The 21,012-nt window shown below is 35.5% G+C and overlaps 2 protein-coding genes across 2 annotated transcripts; one reads left to right on the forward strand and one right to left on the reverse strand.

The window, feature by feature from the left end:
* Positions 1-210: 210 nt before the first annotated feature.
* Positions 211-11,632, forward strand: tfe3b (transcription factor binding to IGHM enhancer 3b). Its single transcript, XM_051912505.1, has 9 exons — positions 211-323; positions 1,254-1,489; positions 2,082-2,306; positions 4,262-4,357; positions 5,317-5,428; positions 5,526-5,582; positions 5,669-5,744; positions 7,387-7,534; positions 7,686-11,632. The coding sequence occupies exons 2-9, from the start codon at positions 1,298-1,300 to the stop codon at positions 8,133-8,135; spliced, it is 1,356 nt and encodes a 451-aa protein (XP_051768465.1). The 5' UTR covers positions 211-323; positions 1,254-1,297; the 3' UTR covers positions 8,136-11,632.
* Positions 11,633-14,460: 2,828 nt separating this feature from the next.
* si:dkey-245f22.3 (uncharacterized protein LOC492819 homolog) lies at positions 14,461-20,973 on the reverse strand. Its single transcript, XM_051912878.1, has 5 exons — positions 20,140-20,973; positions 19,529-19,652; positions 19,310-19,447; positions 19,012-19,233; positions 14,461-15,238 (listed from the first exon to the last, which is right to left on the reverse strand). Exons 2-5 carry the CDS (start codon positions 19,623-19,625, stop codon positions 14,925-14,927), a joined length of 771 nt encoding a protein of 256 aa, XP_051768838.1. The 5' UTR covers positions 19,626-19,652; positions 20,140-20,973; the 3' UTR covers positions 14,461-14,924.
* Between the last annotated feature and the right edge of the window lie 39 nt (positions 20,974-21,012).

A 21,012-nucleotide genomic window follows, 5' to 3' on the forward strand; every position in this document is an offset into this window, starting at 1 on the left:
TAGTGTTAATTTATTTTATTTCAAATTTAGTTTTAATAATTTTAGTAGGTCATCTTAAAATAATTTTTTTTTTTCTTCTAATTTTCTAATCTAATAAATTAAGTTTTTATGAAATAATATATTGTATTTTATTTCAGCTTTATTTTAATTAACGACAACTATAATTGATAGATTTAGTTTTAGTTAACAACAGTAACAAACAATAACATGGTTGAGTGTGATGGGGAGAGATGGGTCTCAATCAATCCAAAACAAGGAAATCCTCATGCGAGTAATGGCGATTCTTCCAGCAAACTCGCTTTACTTCTGCTAACGCCAACCAGGTAACTCAACTAACTTTATTTTCATCCCTTGACGATTTCACACGTACGTATAAGCCGTGTTAATCTCAAATAATTATGCGTGAATGGAAGTTGATGAAGTTAAATACAGGCAACGTGCCAGTTTGACGTTGGATGACATATCAACTAGCTAGCTAGTTAGCCTAGCGCTAACAGCTGGATGGTGCCAAAAACCACTATTCCGGCCTTGTTAATTTCGCTTTAGGGATAGTCATATGCAGTTACATTTGCTTACTGGTGTAAGTAACTAATAGACAAGTTAATTCGGTTTACGTTAACGAACGTGCTCAACTTCGGCTAATCCCGACCAATAGCAAACTATTACATAACTCACAGTAGAGCTAACTGCACAAACATTATTGAAAGTGTTTTTGTCCATTTATAGCTACAGGAATACATTCAGATTAATGTTTCTGCCTGATGTTTTGTTAGTATTTAAAGGGACAGCCTTAAAGACAAATGCTAAAAAATAGTATTTTGGTTAGCTGTCAACTGGTAAATTCGGTATGGTTCATTTCAATCATATGAGATATTACAGATTCATCTTAAATTTTAAGCAGTAGTTTGGTCAGACACGTGTTTTCTTGTAAATTAGAATATATTTCACTTGTCTCTGTCATTTATATATATATATATATATATATATATATATATATATACATATACATACAAATTAAACATATATATATATATATATATATATATAATTTAATTTGTTTGCCTATTGTGCTTTGGTAGAGTATTAAATTTTTAGAAAATTTTTAAAAAAAAATTTGACTCAGATCAGTTAAATTTCCCTGTTCCTCAAATCTTCATTGTCCAAAAAGAGAAGTGATCATCCCAGTTATTTCCTTTTATACTGCTGATCCTGTAGAATTATTACTAACTTTCTTGATGCTTTTACAATTGCAGCTTGTTAATTCTTCTCATACTTGACCCGTGGAACCAGCATAGCCATGTCATCCCGAGTGTTGCTACGGCAACAGCTGATGCGGGAGCAGGCGCAGGAACAGGAGAGAAGGGAGGCACAGCAGCAGGCGTCTGTCGCTCAGCTCCGCCCAACAGATTCCACTCCCGCCATCTCCGTCACGATGCCACCCATGGCTGCCCGCCCTCCTCCAGCTCAAGTACCGGTGGAGGTTCTGAAGGTGGGTCGGATCTTCTTATGAGACTTAGAAATCTCTTATTTGAAAAACTACTTTATTTCTTTCTACTACTACAACTGCATACTCAAGTAGCATCCTAACTGCTGTCTACATGTCTAGTAACCATGACACAATTAGCTGAAAGCTTGGCCCAAAAAAAAAAACTGTTTAAACGACATGAGGGTGAGTAATTAATGTAATTGGTTGAACTGAAATATACAACAAGTGTGTGTGTGTGTGTGTGTATATATATATATATATATATATATATATATATATATATATATATATATATATATATATATATATATATTTATAACAAATTGATTTATAACAAATTGATTTATAAATATGACAGACAGTTTAAAAACTAAGGCATTCTGCAGTGGGAGTCTTCAGTGTAGACAACTCCACTAAAATTTAGGTTTGATGTTACATGCATAAAATGTAGACTCAGCATAAGTGTGAGTTCCCTTTTTTTTTATTTAAAAGTGTACATTTTTCACTAATTCATGGACAGCAACGTAACATAGAGCATGAAATGTCACTCGCGTCTTTACATGACCGCTGATCCAGTGTTTTTACTTTGCTGTAGGTGCAAACCCATCTTGAAAACCCAACTAAATACCACATCCAGCAGGCTCAGAGGCAGCAAGTGAAGCAGTACCTGTCCACCACGTTAGGCAATAAAGTTGCCACACAAACTCTTGGTGTATCCCCCGTTCCGCAGTCAAGCTCTGCTCCAGAGAGGGTCCCTTCTGCAAGCAGTGCTCCCAATAGCCCAATGGCACATCTTAACCTGGGCTCCAACAAAGAAGAGGTAAAGCACATCTAAACATATAATGATATATTTATTTATATCTAAATATACACTGACATATGCAATGTTAATATACTGATCATCTCATTCAGATGTAGAAGTTGCTAAGTCTTAAAATGCACAATTAAATGTTGCATAGTTTAATTTTATTATGCATATTCCACATTTTTACTGCTGTCTGCAAACCTACAAAACCATGCCCAATAATCTGCCCACCTGCCGAGAAACGCTAATTTATGTTTTATGGTTACTGATTTATACTAAAGAAGGCTTTTGATCAAAATGTTATTTTTATTCCCCTGTTTTTGTTAAAGAACTTTTTAATAAACACTCCTTTTCTACTGGTTTATGCTGAAATATGAATTGTCTTCTTAAAGGGATAGTTCACCCAAAAATGAAAATTCTGTCATCATTTACTCACCCTCAAGTTGTTCAAAATCTGTATACATTTCTTTGTTCTGTTGAACACAAAGGAAGATATTTTGAAGAAAGTTTGTAACCAGGCCACTTTGGGGCACCATTGACTTCCAAATTAGGAAAAAAACTACTATGGAAGTCAATGGTGCCCCAAAACTGTTCAGTTTAACACATTCTTCAAAATATTTTCCTTTGTGTTCAACAGAACAAAGAAAATTATACAGATTTTGAACAACTTGAGGGTGAGTAAATGATGATAGAATTTTCATTTTTGGATGAACTATCCCTTTAACAGCATATAAAACAGAGGTAACACTTTACAGCAAGGTCCCATTATTTAAAGAGTTAGTTCACCCCAAAATGAAAATTCAGTCATTAATTACTCACCCAATCTTTTTGATGAAATCTGAGAGATGTCTGTCCCTCTATAACAACCACTTTGACACTTTAAAAAGTTCATAAAGAGATCGTTAATCTCGATGAATAGATTTAATTTAGGCTTTTATTCACATGTAAACATTGATCACCAAACATAAGCAGAAGCTCAACCGAACCTGAATAACACACAAGAACAAACCTCTTCCAGAAGCTCAAACGTGCTGCGTAACCAATGAGGTTCATTCTCGTGTGTTGCGAAGCACGTTTGAGTTTCCGGAAGAGGTTTGTTCTTGTATGTTATTCAGGTTCGGTTGAGCTTCTGCTTATGTTCACTGATCGATGCTTGCATCCGAGTAAAAGCCTAAATTAAATCTATTCATCAAAAAAAGTGATCGAGTCTCTTCAGAAAATTTGGACTAGTCTTATGGGTTTGGAACAAAATGAGGGTGAGTAATTCTCATTTTGGTGTGAACTAACCCTTTAATATTAGTTAAAAAATACTGTTCATTGTTAGTTCATTTCAGCTCCATTAAATAATATTAACAGATACAAGTTTTAGTTTATAATGTTATAGTAAATGATGAAACTAACATTAACTAAGATTAATAAATGCTTCAGAAGTATTTTACATTGTCACTTAAAGTAGTTAATTAACTTAATTAACCAAAACAGCAATTATGCATAATTACATTTTACTAGCCCTGAAGCAAACCCTAATCTTAACTCTATAGTAAGTACATGTTGTAAATACATATTACATAGTACTTAAGTATAATATAATTACACTGTAACAAGGACACCTTCAAATACATTGTAAATACATTGTTTTTACTGTGTGCCACTGTCTTGACATGTGCCAGTAAGTGAACATGCTTATCTTTCTTTGTTCAGCTTGCCCTCTCACTAGTTTTGTCACATTGTACTGCAAAATATCACACCAGCAGCTTAATTATATCTGTACCCCTCTTTCACACCATACAGAACTTCTGCTTTGGATCACCCATAAAACACACTCATGACAATTGTCTTGTTAAGAATATAGTTTATTGGTTCCCTAAATACATACTTGTTTATAACCCACTTTGTTGTGTAAAGCGATTAGATATACAATACTTTTTATAAGAGCGCACTCATTCTGAGCCTTAATTGCATCCCCTCAGATGGATGATGTAATCGACGACATCATCAGCCTTGAGTCCAGCTTCAATGATGACATCATGTCCCTGATAGATTCTGGCCTACAACTCCCGAACACGGTAAGCTGAGCGATGATCTCCATTATTAATGAACACATCCATAACATTACGGCAATGTTCTGAATAAAAGCCTCTTTGAACCCCAGCTATATTTGTGGTAAACCGCCACAAGCCATTCTGAAAGCTTACGGAGAGATCATTTCCTGAATGTAAATGTCTCCACCCCTTTTAAGAGTGAGTGCTAACCACTGCACTTATGAGGGAGGCGATAAATGGGGATGCACCTCAGCAATCGACATAAACATTCACTTCTGACACTTTACTAACACCTGCCAGGCAGGAATTGTCAGGGAGGGCACAAAAAGGACTGAACGGACTGTACAGAGCATGGCACGGGATAGAAAGAACTCTGGAAACAACTGGCAAAGGATTTACCTTTATTTTTTCTGGAGGAAAGAGTAAAAAGTGAATAGATGTAAAATGAGGATTTTAGTTTTATTGCAGGAGCATGAAAGAAAAAGAAAGGTAACATCTTAATCTTGAATTTGTTAGCCTTTATTCTTAAAGAAATCTGTTTTGAAAAATATATTTTTATTATAATTTCTTATTAAATTATTATTATATATATTTCATTATAATATAAGGGAAATTCATATCAGAATAAAATTGCAAAATAAATTATATAAAATTATTTTGATTAATAATTAATGTTGATTATAATAATTGATTTGTGTGCAAGTTGTTTTTTGCATCTATTTGTAAATAATTTGAACAGTTCAGTAATTTAATTTGGATGTAATAACATAGTCACATAGTGAATTCTAGCACTACATTTACTATGAATAATAAAATGGCAAGATTTTCCCACAGTTAATTATAGCACGTCAATGTTTTTTGTAGAGTTAATTTATATCATGTTCTTAAAATTTGATTTTAATGTGTTTTAGGCTGATGTAAACACAATATTACTACAATACATTTCCTACTTCCTTAATTTCTCTTCTCTGTTGTTGTCTTAGCTACCAGGCACCCTTCTGGATGTCTACAGCAGTCCTGGCATGACGACCCCCACCATCACCGTCAGCAATTCCTGTCCAGCAGAACTGCCCAACATCAAAAGGGAATTTTCTGGTAATGTTTTACTCAGACTTTCCATTGGTTTTTAACTGTTTGTTGTGTTATGTATCTACACTATTGTTTGGTAGTCATAATAGCTGTTTATTTTCAGACACAGATACCAGAGCCCTCATGAAGGAGAGGCAGAAAAAAGATAATCACAATCTCAGTGAGTTTAAAATACACATGCTTCAGTAGTATATTGTTTGTTTACTGTGTCTTTAAATGAGTCAATCTGTGTTTTGCTTTGTGTAGTTGAAAGGCGGAGAAGATTTAACATAAATGACAGAATAAAGGAATTAGGGGCTCTGATACCCAAATCCAGTGATCCGTAAGTTTCTTTCCTTGGAACTTTAAGCTTTGCAGCACTTTTTTTATTTTTTAAAGAAAGCACACATAGTATAACAAAAAAACATACAATACCAGTGAAATGTTTTGGACACACTTGGCTGATTTTATTTTTGTAATGATATTAAAAACCTTTTGCTCTAAAGGCTCAGGCTTGAAATTAGTTTTGAAAACAATTATAAATACCAAAACTCAAATTTTAAAGCCTGTGATCAGACTCTTCTTGATTAAGTTATTTTAAATTGTCAGTAGTTGAACCACTGCTATATACATACATGCACATGTGTACACATATACAGTATCTCACAGAAGTGAGTACACCCCTCACATTTTTGTAAATATTTTATTATATCTTTTCATGTAACAACACTGAAGAAATGACACTTTGCTACAATGTAAAGTAGTGAGTGTACAGCTTGTATAACAGTGTAAATTTGCTGTCCCCTCAAAATAACTCAACACACAGCCATTAATGCCTAAACCGCTGGCCACAAAAGTGAGTACACCCCTAAGTGAAAATGTCCAAATTGGGCCCAAAGTGTCAATATTTTGTGTGGCCACCATTATTTTCCAGCACTGCCTTAACCCTCTTGGGCATGGAGTTCACCAGAGCTTCACAGGTTGCCACTGGAGTCCTCTTCCACTCCTCCATGATGACATCACAGAGCTGGTGGATGTTAGAGACCATGCTGACACCATCTGAACCAAATAAATTTATCTTGGTCTCATCAGACCATAGGGCATGGTTTCAGTAATCCATGTCCTTAGTCTGCTTGTCTTCAGCAAACTGTTTGCGGGCTTTCTTGTGCATCATCTTTAGAAGAGGCTTCCTTCTGGGACGACAGCCATGCAGACCAATTTGATGCAGTGTGCGGCGTATGGTCTGAGCTCTGACAGGCTGACCCCCCACCCCTTCAACCTCTGCAGCAATGCTGGCAGCACTCATACGTCTATTTCCCAAACACAACCTCTGGATATGACGCTGAGCAAGTGCACTCAACTTCTTTGGTCGACCATGGCGAGGCCTGTTCTGAGTGGAACCTGTCCTGTTAAACCGCTGTATGGTCTTGGCCACCGTGCTGCAGCTCAGTTTCAGGGTCTTGGCAATCTTCTTATAGCCTACGCCATCTTTATGTAGAGCAACAATTCTCTTTTTCAGATCCTCAGAGAGTTCTTTGCCATGAGGTGCCATGTTGAACTTCCAGTGACCAGTATGAGAGAGTGAGAGCGATAACACCAAATTTAACACACCTGCTCCCCATTCACACCCGAGACCTTGTAACACTAACGAGTCACATGACACCGGGGAGAGAAAATGGCTAATTGGGCCCAATTTGGACATTTTCACTTAGGGGTGTACTCACTTTTGTGGCCAGCGGTTTAGACATTAATGGCTGTGTGTTGAGTTATTTTGAGGGGACAGCAAATTTACACTGTTATACAAGCTGTACACTCACTACTTTACATTGTAGCAAAGTGTCATTTCTTCAGTGTTGTCACATGAAAAGATATATTTACAAAAATGTGAGGGGTGTACTCACTTCTGTGAGATTCTGTATAATATAATTTTATTTTAGACTAGTGTACATGCCTAATATTTTCCTCCTTTCTGGTTGAAATGGCAGGGAGATGCGTTGGAACAAGGGAACCATTTTGAAGGCTTCTGTTGATTATATAAGAAAACTTCAGAAAGAGCAACAGAGGGCCAAAGAGATTGAGATGAGGCAGAAGAAACTGGAACAATCCAACCAGGCCCTTCTGCTCCGCATACAGGTATATGAAACGTTAGCTTTCCCGTCTGTACCAAAACATGAAAAAAAAAAAAAATTCCCATTTAACACTTAACTTGCTCCAGTTATTTATTGATATGTTAAAACCTGTGAAAAGATGGACTCCGACACCCCCTGCTGTTTGTTGCACACAGGAATTAGAGATGCAAGCTCGTCACCATGGCCTCAACACTGCTGTCTCTCCAGGCCTGGGCACAGACGCTTCCTTCCTTCAGCAACAGATACTACAAGCAAACCAGTCCATGCAGTCCGGCCCTGGGGAATGCCAACCTCCGAGTCACCTCAACATGGATGCTGCCATGGCACAGACTTCCCCCTCTCCCTTCCTCACAATACCTCCCTCCGTCTCCCCGGCTGCTGCGGCAGTAACCGGCCCTCTCGATCTGGATACGTTTAGCTTTGCGGAGCTGGACGACTCTACGGCCTCTGATCTTTACTCTGAAGTGGGTCTTAGTGACATTCTTATGGATGACGGCTGCACGATGCCCACCATCAGGTCTTCAGATGTGCTCTTTTCCCCGATGTCCCCCGGAGCTCCCAAGACCAGCAACGAGAGTAGTGTGAACATGGAGGATGACTTGTGACCGAACTGACCACTATATATATGTTTCTGTGCTTTTCCTCATGTGGGACGCCATGGAATGTATTTAAAAATTCTGTCATTTAGTCCAAACCTGTATGATTGGGTTTTTTTTTTTTTTTTTTTTTTTTTCTTCTGTAGAACATAAAAAAAGATATTTTGAGAAATGTCTAGAGCTGCATGATAATTATGAAGTACACGTAAAAAGATCACAATCTCAGTTCAAACACCCAAACAATCTTATTCCTAAATGACAACAATTCGACTGTCTATTAAACTTTTGAAAAGTTTGATCACAGTGGAACATTCAGATCTGCGTTGGTGCTGCCGCTGAGCCAGAGAGAGCAGTTGTCATGTATAGGTATGAAACAGTTTTTTTTTAATCCACACAGTATCATTCAAATTATCACAGAAGTGCTGGGATTAAAGTTTATAGTTCGGATATAAACACTGATGTCCACAGTAGTGATCCAGTGCTTCAAATAAAGATTGTATCAATTACATCGATACACCAGTAGGTGGTGACAAGTAAAGGCCTTTGCACACTGAGTCCGAAATTCGCGTCGAAAATGTTCGCACGTTAAAAAATAAATACGACCTCACATTGTGTCAATCACGTTTACACACTGCCTCCGAAAGTCCGTCATAAAAAAATTCGGATCAGGTTGGATTTTCTGCGTTTTTCGCATTCGTGCCACACATTTTGAGAGACGTTTTGACCATTCAGAGCCACCGTACGCGAACGCCAAAATCCCCAATGCCATCTGACAAGTTGATCCACGTCGTCTACAGCACTAAGCAGTAGCACTGTATAACAAACAAAGTGCGGAAAGAGACAGAATATAAAGATAGAGTGTGACATCCTGAAGTAAACTTTGAAACGCTCGGGATAATCACGCAGCTCCTTGATGAGGTGGAACTCTCCTTCCTCTCTCTCTCTATGCAATCTCAGGATTGGATGTACCCAATATTTCCTCTTTCTTTTTGTCTTTTTAAGAAGAGAGAGGACAACTAAATCATGCTCGCTGCTTGAAGACTTCATTTTGTATTATTTTGCGAATTTTTTCGCAACGGATTCATTAATACGCATCGGACTCAGTGTGCAAGGTCTCTGTGCGTGACAAATTTTTAGGATCACGAATATGAAAAAACGCATACGAAAATTTCGGACTCAAGTGTGCAAAGGCCTTAACTGTTAAAAAAATATTAGTAATTGAATCATTCATTCAAAAGACTCTTTTCAAAAACACTGATTCATCCAGTAATGAAACAAGTGAAGTCTTTATGAGCGAGTCACTGAATCATTCATCCAACCCCTCTTTTTTAAAATAATTCATTCAAATTAATTAAACATTTTTTAAATTAACCACAGCAATTAACATTTTGTCAGAACCTCTAGTAAATTACATGTTATTTTGTCTAGTTGTCTGTTTTTATTTTAAACAAAAAATCTATTTATCCAGAATCATGCAGCTCTAGTTTGTGTTGAAATCAGGGGTCACTTTGTTAACTTTCTTCAAAATACCTTCTTTTGTGTTGTGCAGAAATTATGGATTTTTCATTCTTGGTGGACTATCCCTTTAAAGAACGCTCTGTGGTGGTGTTCTCTTTGATTCAAGGCAGTTAGTTAAAAAAAATTAACTGTAGTATTACAGCGTTTCACAGGCAGTCAGTGATTGCTACACTCCCAAATGTTTATCCCAAATCTGAAACGCACCCAAAACGTTTAGCCTTTTTGTAGCTAAAATGTAGGACGTTTTAGCCTTTCTAAGCCTTCCTTTAGCCTTCCGTAGGGTAAATCATGTGACATTTATTAAAGTGTTAGATGTGTTATTAGACTCTGCATTCAGAGCATGCAAGTGCACATATATATATGTTTTTGAAGTGTGGAGTGAGTAGTCACTTTATAGTCACTTACCGTACCAAAGGGATGTTTCGGAGTTGTTTAATTGCAAGAATTCATTATTTATATTGTTATGATGAAAATGTTCAAGCAATATTTACTGCGTATATCAGAAAAGTCTATTTTTTAACACTTAGCTGGCTTTACTTTCAGCAGCCAAGTACTTGCATATTTACTACTAACTGGTTTGAAATTTCTACATTTTACTTGTTTGTTTACAACACTTCCTTTTAAGCTTAGTTAATTTGACCTTTTTCAATGTTACATTGTTAAACAAATGTGAGACGGTGCTGGTGCTCGTGATTTTTTTTTTTTTTTTTTTTGGTAACACTTTAGAATAAGAGGTTCCATTTGTTAACATAAGTTAATTCATTAGTTAACTATGAAAACTGCTTCTAAAGCTACTTCATTTATTAATCTTGGTATATGTGTAATTAACATTAACTAATACATTATTAAAGTCAAAAGTTGTATCTGTTAATATATTATTTGATGGACCTGAGCTGACATGAACTAAAAATATTTTCTATTAATGGTAACAAAGATTAATAAATACAGTAACATATATATTGCTTATTGTAGTTAATGCATTAACTAAAGGGACCTTATTCTAAAGTGTTACTAAGTAAAATTCAAATTGTCAAAAAATGAATTGGCATTACTTAATACATCAGGTATCATGAAAAACAATATCAAACAATTTCTAGTTATAATAGAACTTCATTTCTACATATACTAATGCATTTTAAAATAATACATTTTAAATGTTTAAGCTGTATAAATATTAACGTATTTTGAACAAATATGACTTAATGTATGGTAGTATAATTTAATATTTAACCTAAATTAATAGATGTTGTAAAAATTGTTGTTCATTGTTCGTTCTTGATACCTAACGCATTAACTAATGTTAATGAATTATGTGCAAAGTGTTACAGATTTTTGGGATGTGTATAAGGAAGCAAGCCACATAAACATCATGCACAAACAGCTTTTCAGGTGTAAAACTTCACAAGCTACCTCTGCCTAAAGTGCTTTTTTTAAGCAATAGATCTAAATCAGCATTTTGTTAGATGCAGCTAAATACACACTTACCTGCGAATGTAAATGTTCTGTAGGTGTGCTGGGAAACATGACATTGAGCGTACTGCCGGTCAAAGCCAAATGAACTTTCATCTCTGATCAGACTGTGCCTTTAGCTTCAAGGAACAAAAGTCATTTGTTTGGTTTGTAAATATAGAGAAATGAATACAAATGAGTCTCCAGTTGTTTAAAAGATGTTCTCTGTGAGTTCTGCAGCAATTCAAATGAATGTATAATATATAAAACTATATGATTTAAAGCTAAAAGCATAGACTTGTAAAATATATTTCAAAACTTGAATGTTGTGATATATTATGCAATTTCCCTATCAGTTTTTCCTGTGCCAAAGGCACAGAATAGGTTTAAGTTTAAAATGATTAAATTACGTGAAGTCATAAAGCAATAAAAATGTTTATTGTCTCATGTGCTTACAGTACAGTCCTTAGAAATAGGCAGTGGTGTGAGTCTAAAGACATATTTTTACTCATTAAAACTGAATTGCCAGTTATTCTTCAGCTGTTGCTGTGTCATTGCCATCTTTACTTTCATTACATCTGTACTCAATTAAAGGGAAGGTGTTGTTCTTTTTTATATTATAAAGATTTTTGCTTCAGAGCACATAGGCCTAATTTATAATTGAGAGAATTTATTTTAATTGAAATTTTCCTGTGTGTTGGTAGCATTTAATTGGCTAAAATAAACTGATAAGGAAAAAAATCTCATTAGTATGCTCTATTTTTTTTTTTTTAATGTTTCTCTTGTAATTTTTCCACTAGATCACCATACATCAATAGCACTCAATTGTAAGTTTATTCAATTAATGTGCACATTAATCATTTGCACATTTACCTCCAGTTTAATCTCAATATTAAGTTGATGAACCAGATTTGATGTGCAAGTTATCATTTAGGTAAACAAATATAGTAGGTCTTATGCATACATTGACTAAATCACATCCATTTCACACAAAAGAGCTTTAAAACATAAAAAAAGAGAAGAACTGTTTTATTTTTTTACTCTAGAACAGAATATAAGATAAATTTAGTATAATGCAATCTAACATTGTCTTGCCAAATCCATATCATGAATCATTGCATCACTCAAAGGCATATATATATATATATATATATATATATATATATATATATATATATATACAGTGCTCAGTGTAAATGAGTACACCCCCCTTTGAAAAGTAACATTTTAAACAATATCTCAATGAACACAAAATCAATTTCCAACATGTATAATATAACATCTGTTTAACTTATAACATGAAAGTAAGGTTAATAACATAACTTAGAGAACAAAATTTTCAGTTTTACTCAAATTAGGGTGATGCAAAAATGAGTACACCCCACTGAAAGTCTCTGGAGCAAAGCTAAATTTTAGACTACAAATGTCTAATTTAACAAGAATTCAACCACAGGTGAGTCTAATTATTCATTACACAGGTGTCCAGCAGACAGTTGACTATAAAAGGGTGTTAAAATCCCTTCCCATTTCATGCTGTCAGCAATGGCACCACATGGAAGAGAAATGTCACAAGACCTGAGAAAGAAAATAATTTCTTTACACCAGAAAGGTGAAGGCTACAAGAAGATCAGCAAAGCTTTACTTATCAGTCAGAATATGGAGCAAAAGTGGTACAAACATTTTAAAAAGATGGAATTGCAACCATCTCACAGAGACGTCCAGGTCGTCCACGGAAGTTAACACCTCGACAGGAGCGTCTTCTGATGAGAAGGGTTGAAGAAAATTGGCATGCAAGTTCACTGCAGTTATCTAAAGAAGTAGAAAGCCAAACTGGGGTGACTATTTCCCGTGACACAATACGGCGTACACTGCAGAGGAATGGCATGCACGGGTGCCGTCCACGAAAGAAGCCTCTCCTAAAGCCCAGGCACAAAAAAGCCCGCCTAGAGTTTGCCATGGTCCATGCTGACAAAGATGAAGACTACTGGGACTCTATACTCTGGAGTGATGAGACCGAGATAAATGTTTTTGGAACTGATGGCTTCAAAACTGTATGGTGTCGCAAAGGTGAGAAATACAAAGAAAAATGCATGGTGCCTACAGTGAAACATGGTGGTGACAGTGTCCTTATGTGGGGCTGCATGAGTGCTGCTGGTGCATTTCATTGATGGCATCATGAATTCACAGATGTACTGCTCTATACTGAAAGAGAAGATGCTACCATCACTCCGTGCCCTTGGTCGTCGTGCACTTTTCCAACATGACAATGATCCTAAACACATTTCTGAAGAAGAACAGGGTGAAAGTGATTCAGTGACTCCTGATCTGAACCCAATCGAACACCTATGGGGAATTCTGAAGAGACAAGTTGATCATCACTCTCCATCCAGCATCCAGTCTCTAAAAGAGCTCATTCTTGAAGAATGGAAAAAGATAGATGTTGCAAAATGTCGCAACTTGTTCATTCCATGCCTAGAATTAAAAATCATGGAGGCCATACAAAGAACTAGATGTAGTAGTTTTTGTTGTGGGGTGTACTCATTTTTACATCACCCTAATTTGAGTAAAACTGAAAAATGTGTAATCTAAGTTATATTATTAACCTTACTTTCATGTTATAAGTTAAACAGATGTTATATTAAACATTTTGGAAATTGTTTTTGTGTTCATTGAGATATTGTTTAAAATGTTACTTTTCAAAGGGGGTGTACTCATTTACGCTGAGCACTGTGTGTGTGTGTGTGTGTGTGTGTGTGTGTGTGTGTATGTGTGTGTGTGTATGTATGTATGTATGTATGTATGTGTGTGTGTGTGTGACCCTGGACCATAGAAACAGTCACAATTTTTTGAAATCGAGATGTATACATCATCTGAAAGCTGAAATAATAAGCTTTCCATTGATGTATGGTTTGTTAGGATATGACAATATTTGGTTGAGATACAACTATTTGAAAATCTAGAATCTGAGGGTGCAAAAAAATCAAAATATTGAGGAAATCGCCGTTAAAGTTGTCCAAATGAAGTCCTTAGCAGCACATATCCACTCACAAAAATACATTTTTGATATATTTACAGTAGGAAATTTACAAAATATCTTCATGGAACATGATCTTTGCTTAATTTCCTAATGATTTTTGGCATAAGAGAAAAATTGATAATTTTGACCCATACAATGTATTGTTGGCTATTGCTACAAATATTCCCGTGCGACTTATGACTGGTTTTGTGGTCCAGGGTCACATATATATATATATACACACACACACACACACACATTATGCATATTAAAAAGATAATATGAAGAAAAAAAAGTTGATTTTCAAAGCAAATAAGAGTTATACACTGCAAAATAATTTTTTTTTTTTATCTCACTGGCAGATATTTTGTTCTTGTTTCAAGCATGAAGTCACTTAATTTTGATCGATTTTTTAGTGAACAAGACTTAATGTTTTAAGTAATTTTCTTCTCAAGTATATGTAACTTGATTTAAGAATGTTTAAATATGCGTTCTGGAAAACAAGACAAAAATACTGAGAAAGAGTATGCAGTGTACCTTTGACAATTTATTTTTACCAATTAAATTTACTCTCAAATTGCAATGAGCCGGACAAAAACTTTTTAATATTTTGATATATTCTCTTTCAGGTGATATGTGAACAGTATATGTTTTTTTCCTCTGATGCAGTATCAAATGCAGCCGTGCAGTATCACAGCCACAATCAACCAGCAGATTTACATGCTTGTGAAATCAGCACATTACATTCGCAACATTCCATTCCAGCCTTATCAGATTGTCATGACCAGTACATTAATAACTGTGAGGCTGTGCAGCTAGTGAAACAGAAGCTGAGAGAGTTCCATGCCGAGCTCCAGGCACTCAGTCGTCTGTAGACAGAGATCGCAAATGGAGCAGTCAAAGGTGTTTTCTGCACAACTGCAGCCGCATGCCTCCACATACTCAGCACAGCTGCAACACGGGCAAAAATCTATGAAGTCCTCCAGAGAGGAAGGGTCGCAACAACACACGTGAGAGCAGAAGGATGTACAGATTGAGGTCACGCAGTACTGACACCCGTCACCGACGGCCAGCACGCAATCCCAAAACTTGCAGAACAAACACGCTAACAGAAAGGATGCACACAGATCTAGAAGTGCAAGAAAAAGGAGAGGGAAATGTAATATATATGTGAAATGGAATTTATATTCTGTATTCAATACGACACTTCTGGAATAATCATGATTATCACAAACATTTATTTAAACTCTTATCTTTTTTATTATTATTAAAAAGAGGTTACGGTGAGGCATTTACAATGGAAGTGAATGAGGCCTTATAATAATTCATGAGTTTGTGTGCCCATATAATCTTAGCGTAAACAGTTTTGGCTTGTTGTCTGCTATCGAGGGGCTCGGAGAGGATACTCCAGATCTGATCTCCCCCCCCCATTACATAGGCAAAATACATAAAGGAGGAGAAGGGGAGGAGGAGGGATGCCGAAAGAACTGACAACGGGAAGAAGTAAGAGGCTGTTTTTATACCCTGGTATTATTTTAAAGATTAGATGGCATTCTCCTCCTGAAATTATGTTTAATAACTTCACTAAGCTTATAATTTTATGAAAGCCTACAGGAATTCTGCTAAAGTCACCATTAAAATCGAAAAGAATAATTCTTGTTTCTTTATTGCAGTATTCATTATAATTCATCATTCATGTGCCCTCGTAATCTTTAATGAAGATAACTTCCTCTCCTTCTCTTCTCTGATATGTTTACTGGAGCGAGGTCGGGACAACCTGTCACTCACATGACATGACAGCAATAGCAAACCACAACCATCCAATCACTTCCCGATGGACAAAATCAAGCCCCGCCCATTTTTCTTGTTTGAGAAGCTGTTTCACTCTGATATACGTCACAATAGGGAAGAAAAGGCTTAGTGCAACTCCGTTTTACGCCGACTTTAAAAACTGTAAAGTTGTTAGATTATAATTTTTACAGTCCTTTTATGGCAAGCTGTTTTGACTTTTAATACATTTCCACTAGTAGCAATGGCAATTCTTGATATCAACAATTCATGCTAATTTTTGATATCAAGAATTACATTTCCACTAGTAAAAACTATAATTCTTGATATCTGTAAATGTATTTTCACTAGTGAAATGTCACCATAGGCTGCCATTCAAATTCAGTTATTGATATCAAGAATTGATTTCTTACTAGTTGAAATTCCAATTTCACATATAAGAAATACAATTCTTACTAGTAAAAATCATAATTTTTGATATCATTAATTACTTTATTACTAGTGCAAAATATCTATTCTTGATATCAACAATTTAATTGCCTCTAGTAACAATGTTAATTTATGATATCAATAATTCGATTGTCACTAGTGACAATGTTAGTTTCTGATATCATGAATGTGATTGTTACTTAGTTCTGAAATCTGAAATCTGAAATTATACTGATATCAGAAATACTTTTTCTGATATCAAAAATCAACATTTTTACTAGTAGCAATTCAATTGTTGATATCAAGAACTGACGTTTCAACTGATATAAAAAATTCACACTTTTACTAGTAACAATGTAATTATTGATATCTTAAAATATGATTTTTACTAGTAAGAAATGTTTTTCTGATTTGCGAAATTCGAATTTCAGCTAGTAAGAAAATTAAAGTTTTTTCTAGTGGAAATGTAATTCTTGATATCAAAAATTAACATTTTAACTAGTGAAAACTGAATTGTTGATATCAAGAATTAACATTGTTACTAGTGGAAATGTAATTCCTGATATCAAGAATTGAATTGTTGATATCAAGAATTCATATCCTGAGAATGAATAAAAGTCAAAATGGCTTGCCATAGTCCTTTTACATGTTACATTGACAAATTGAATATACAGGTGCATCTCAATAAATTATTTTTTCTTTCTGTAATTGAATTCAAAAAGTAAAACTTAAATATATTCTAGATTTATTAGACATAAAGTAAAATATTTCCAGACTTTTTTGTTTTCATTTTGATGATTACAGCTTGCTGCTCATCAAAATAAAAAAATCAGTATCTGAAATTATTAGAATATTTAATTTTAAATTCTATTAAATTACCATTGTATATAATACTGGGTTTAGGTCAGTAATCCCAACAGCAGTTAAGGCGGAAGTCTGCTGACTTGACAGTTGTCCAGAAGACGATCATCAAGACCCTCTACAATGAGGGTAAGCCACAGAAGGTCATTGCTGAAAGAGCTGGCTGTTCGCAGAGTGCTGTGCCAAAGCATATTCATGGAAAGTTGACTGGAAGGAAAAAGTGTGGTAGGAAAATGACCGCAGGCTTGAGAAGATTGTCAGGCGAAGCCGATTTAAGAACTTAGCTTCAAAAGGAGTGGAGTCAGTGCATCAAGAGCCACCACATACAGACGTCTTCAGGAAATGGGCTACAACTGTCACATTCCACGTACCAAGCCACTTCTGAACCAAAGACAACGTCAGAAGCGTCTTACCTGGGCTAAGAAGAAGAAGAACTGGACTGTTGCTCAGTGGTCCAAAGTCCTCTTTTCAGATGAAAGTAAATTTTGCATTTCATTTGGAAATCAAGGTCTGGAGGAAGAGTGGAGAGGCACAGAAACCATGTTGCTTGAAGTCCAGTGTGAAGTTTCCACAGTCAGTGATGATTTGGGCTCCCATGTCATCTGCTGGTGTTGGTCCACTGTGTTTTCTGAAGTCCACAGTCAACGCAGCCATCTACCAGGAAATTTCAGAGCACTTCATGCTTCCTTCTGCTGACAAGCTTTATGGAGATGCTGATTTCATTTTCCAGCAGGATTTGGCACCTGCCCACACTGCCAAAGGTACCAAAAGCTGGTTCAATGACCATGGTGTTACTGTGCTTGATTGGCCAGCAAACTCGCCTGACCTGAACCCCATAGGGAATCTGTGGGGTATTGTGAAGAGGAAGATGAGAGACACTGCAGCCAACAATGCAGATGACCTGAAGGCCGCTATCAAAGCAAGCTGGGCTTCCATTACACCTGAGCAGTGCCACAGGCTGATCGCCTCCATGCCACGCCGCATTGATGCAATAATTCATGCAAAAGGAGGCCCTACCAAGTATTAAGTGCATAGAAATGAACATACTTTTCAGAAGCCTGACATTTCTGCTTAAAATATCCTTTTTATGAAGTATTCTAATTTATTGAGATAGTGAATTGGTGGGTTTTGGTTAAATGTGAGCCAAAATCATCACAATTAAAAGAACCAAAGACTTAAAGTACTTCAGTCTGTGTGCATTGAATACACGAATTCCACAATTTGAGTTGAATTACTGAAATAAATGAACTTTTCCATGACATTCTAATTTATTGAGATGCACCTGTAACTTTACACGGAAAAAGGTTAATAACATCATGTTTACACACATATTGCTTATGTCTAAAGGCCCCATTCACTTCCTTTGAAAGTACCTCACTGTAAACAAGACTTTTACTTTTATAAAGAAAAGAGTCTAAATTAATTTTTGTGGTAATCAACAAGATTATGCCACAAGAGCTGTCGACTGAGCTTAACTTGTATTGAACCCGGAATATTCCTTTAATGGCTGTAACAGACAAAATATTGATGTGGTAACCACAAATAAAGCAGCTTTGCTGACACTGTAGTCCATCATAAAACTGCAATCCTGTTTTGTATAAGTTTAAGAGCCTTTATAATCAGCACCACTCCAAGAAAGTTTGGGGTGTACATGCATCCTCTCATAAATTTAGCTAAATGCATATGATAAAAGATGACAGGAAGGGGGAAAGCTGTCATCAGTCCTGCTAGTGAGGATTTCAGTTGCATCTATAATGCATTAGAAGTCATAAAAATTGAATCCATCATTTCATTGAGTCAAATGTAATTTGAGGTGTTGCTTACCTTCAGCAGGGGCTTTCAGGCTCTTCGATGTGGAGGTGGAGGAGCGGCTGATTTTGCGATGACGATGTGTTGCTTTATAAGCGGTGATATGTGAGTTTTTGAGGTGGTTTGCGGCTAGCTGAACGCAGACAGGAAAAGACTCACTGATGTCACTGCCAGGAGCATTAAGAACATCCTGAAATGGCTTTTTCACATCTGCTGGGACTTCTTTGATATGCACATCTAATGATAAGGAGAAAATAATAAAGTTCTTTGGATGTTAGCTTAAAGAATGATAGGTAGTGTGAAGGATATTTACCAAATGCTACTGGTTTCACTTTGCTAAGAGCAGAAATAAGACATGAGTTTTCCTTCCCAGAGAGTTCATCAGTTGGTGATAGTTCACTATCCTTTAGGCGTGTTCTTGTAGATTCCAAGTCTTTTTCGTCAGATGACTCTATAAAATAAATAAGCACGTTATTGGTTGCTCTTTTCCTCTATACTGATGTATTAAAAGAGTTTTGAAAAGTTGATATACTTGTAACTGAATGAACTTGCGGGTCATCTTCACGAAAGCTGGATTTTGATCCAGTTGGTGACCGGCCACCGTGTTCATCCTCATGGTCACAGTTCATCTTTTCAAACTCCTCTCACAGTATTTGCTACAATGAGAATAAGTGTAAAGATGTAGAGTGAAAATGCCAGAGCATTTGAACCCCTAACCATGTCATTAAATATTCAAACACAGGAAGCAGAGAGAATAGATGTGCTGTAGTCTGTGGCATATATTAAATACTAACGGTAAAATACTACGGAGAAAGCTAATTGATCACTTGACATGTTGATATATTATGCAACTAACAGTTAATAATGTGAACACCATTTTAGTTTTCTTGTTTTGTGACTAATATGACTACTTTTTACTGATGGATGTAATCATTTTTGAGTTGATATGCACAAAGTATATGCAAAATATTATATAGACTATATGCAAAAATACAAAGCCTAGCGTAAAAAGTACTGATGGAGCAAAAAGTGCCAGAGTCATTAATCTATTATTAATCTCAATCCATTTGGCAAACATGTTGTGTGACAGGGATAAAAAAGGGCAATAAATTTCAGCAACCTATTAGTCCAATGTTTGCTTACCTCGAGTCAAAGAGATGCCAGAAAAATTTCTTTCCAAGCAGAATTCAAAACCTTGTTTTGAAAAACAAACAAACAAACAAACAAACAAACAAACAAAAAAGAAGCAGTTCAAGTTTACAGGATATTAATAAACACAGTCTACCTTAAAATAACTAAAATACAATAGATATTTAAACAAAAAAATTTTCTATATGTATAATATTCTTATCACACAGAATTCAACATTACAAATTATTTTAACAGTCTCCTGGAACACAAATTTAACTAAAGATTATTTAGGACCAAATATTTATCGTCTAAACACACCCGAGCGCAGGCTAGCAGTGATGCTATATTTATAATAGTTCCTTTGTAAACTTAAAATAAAAAAAATAAAAAAATAATAATTTTGCCTCCTGTCTTTTTCTACTTTTTTTTCAGTATTATTATCTTTGATCATTCAAGTTTATGAAAATTCACTAACCTTTAAAACCACATCCATCTCATCGCCCCTCAGATGCCAGAATGATTTTCTCTTACTTGCGCTGCAGGGGCCGTTGTTGACTGATCATTATCCATTAGTTAGCATACTCATAGTGTTGATAGGACCCACATGTACCACACCCCCTACCAATAAAAAAAAAATGCAAAAACAAATACTACAACAACAACAACAATTAATAATAATAATAATAATAATAATAATAATATTAATAATAATATCACTGCTGTTGTTTATAATATTAATAATAACAATTATTATTATTAAAAAAAACATTGATTATTAAGTCTTTCAATAATCATCATGTGATAGAATGTACTTGGTCAGTCTGTGTAAACGACCTAGAAAATGAACTTTGCTCCCCCCCCCCATGAGGACTTTTATTATGACAA

This window comes from Ctenopharyngodon idella, chromosome 11 (genome assembly GCF_019924925.1).
Source record: "Ctenopharyngodon idella isolate HZGC_01 chromosome 11, HZGC01, whole genome shotgun sequence".
NCBI classification, from domain to species: Eukaryota; Metazoa; Chordata; class Actinopteri; order Cypriniformes; family Xenocyprididae; genus Ctenopharyngodon; species Ctenopharyngodon idella.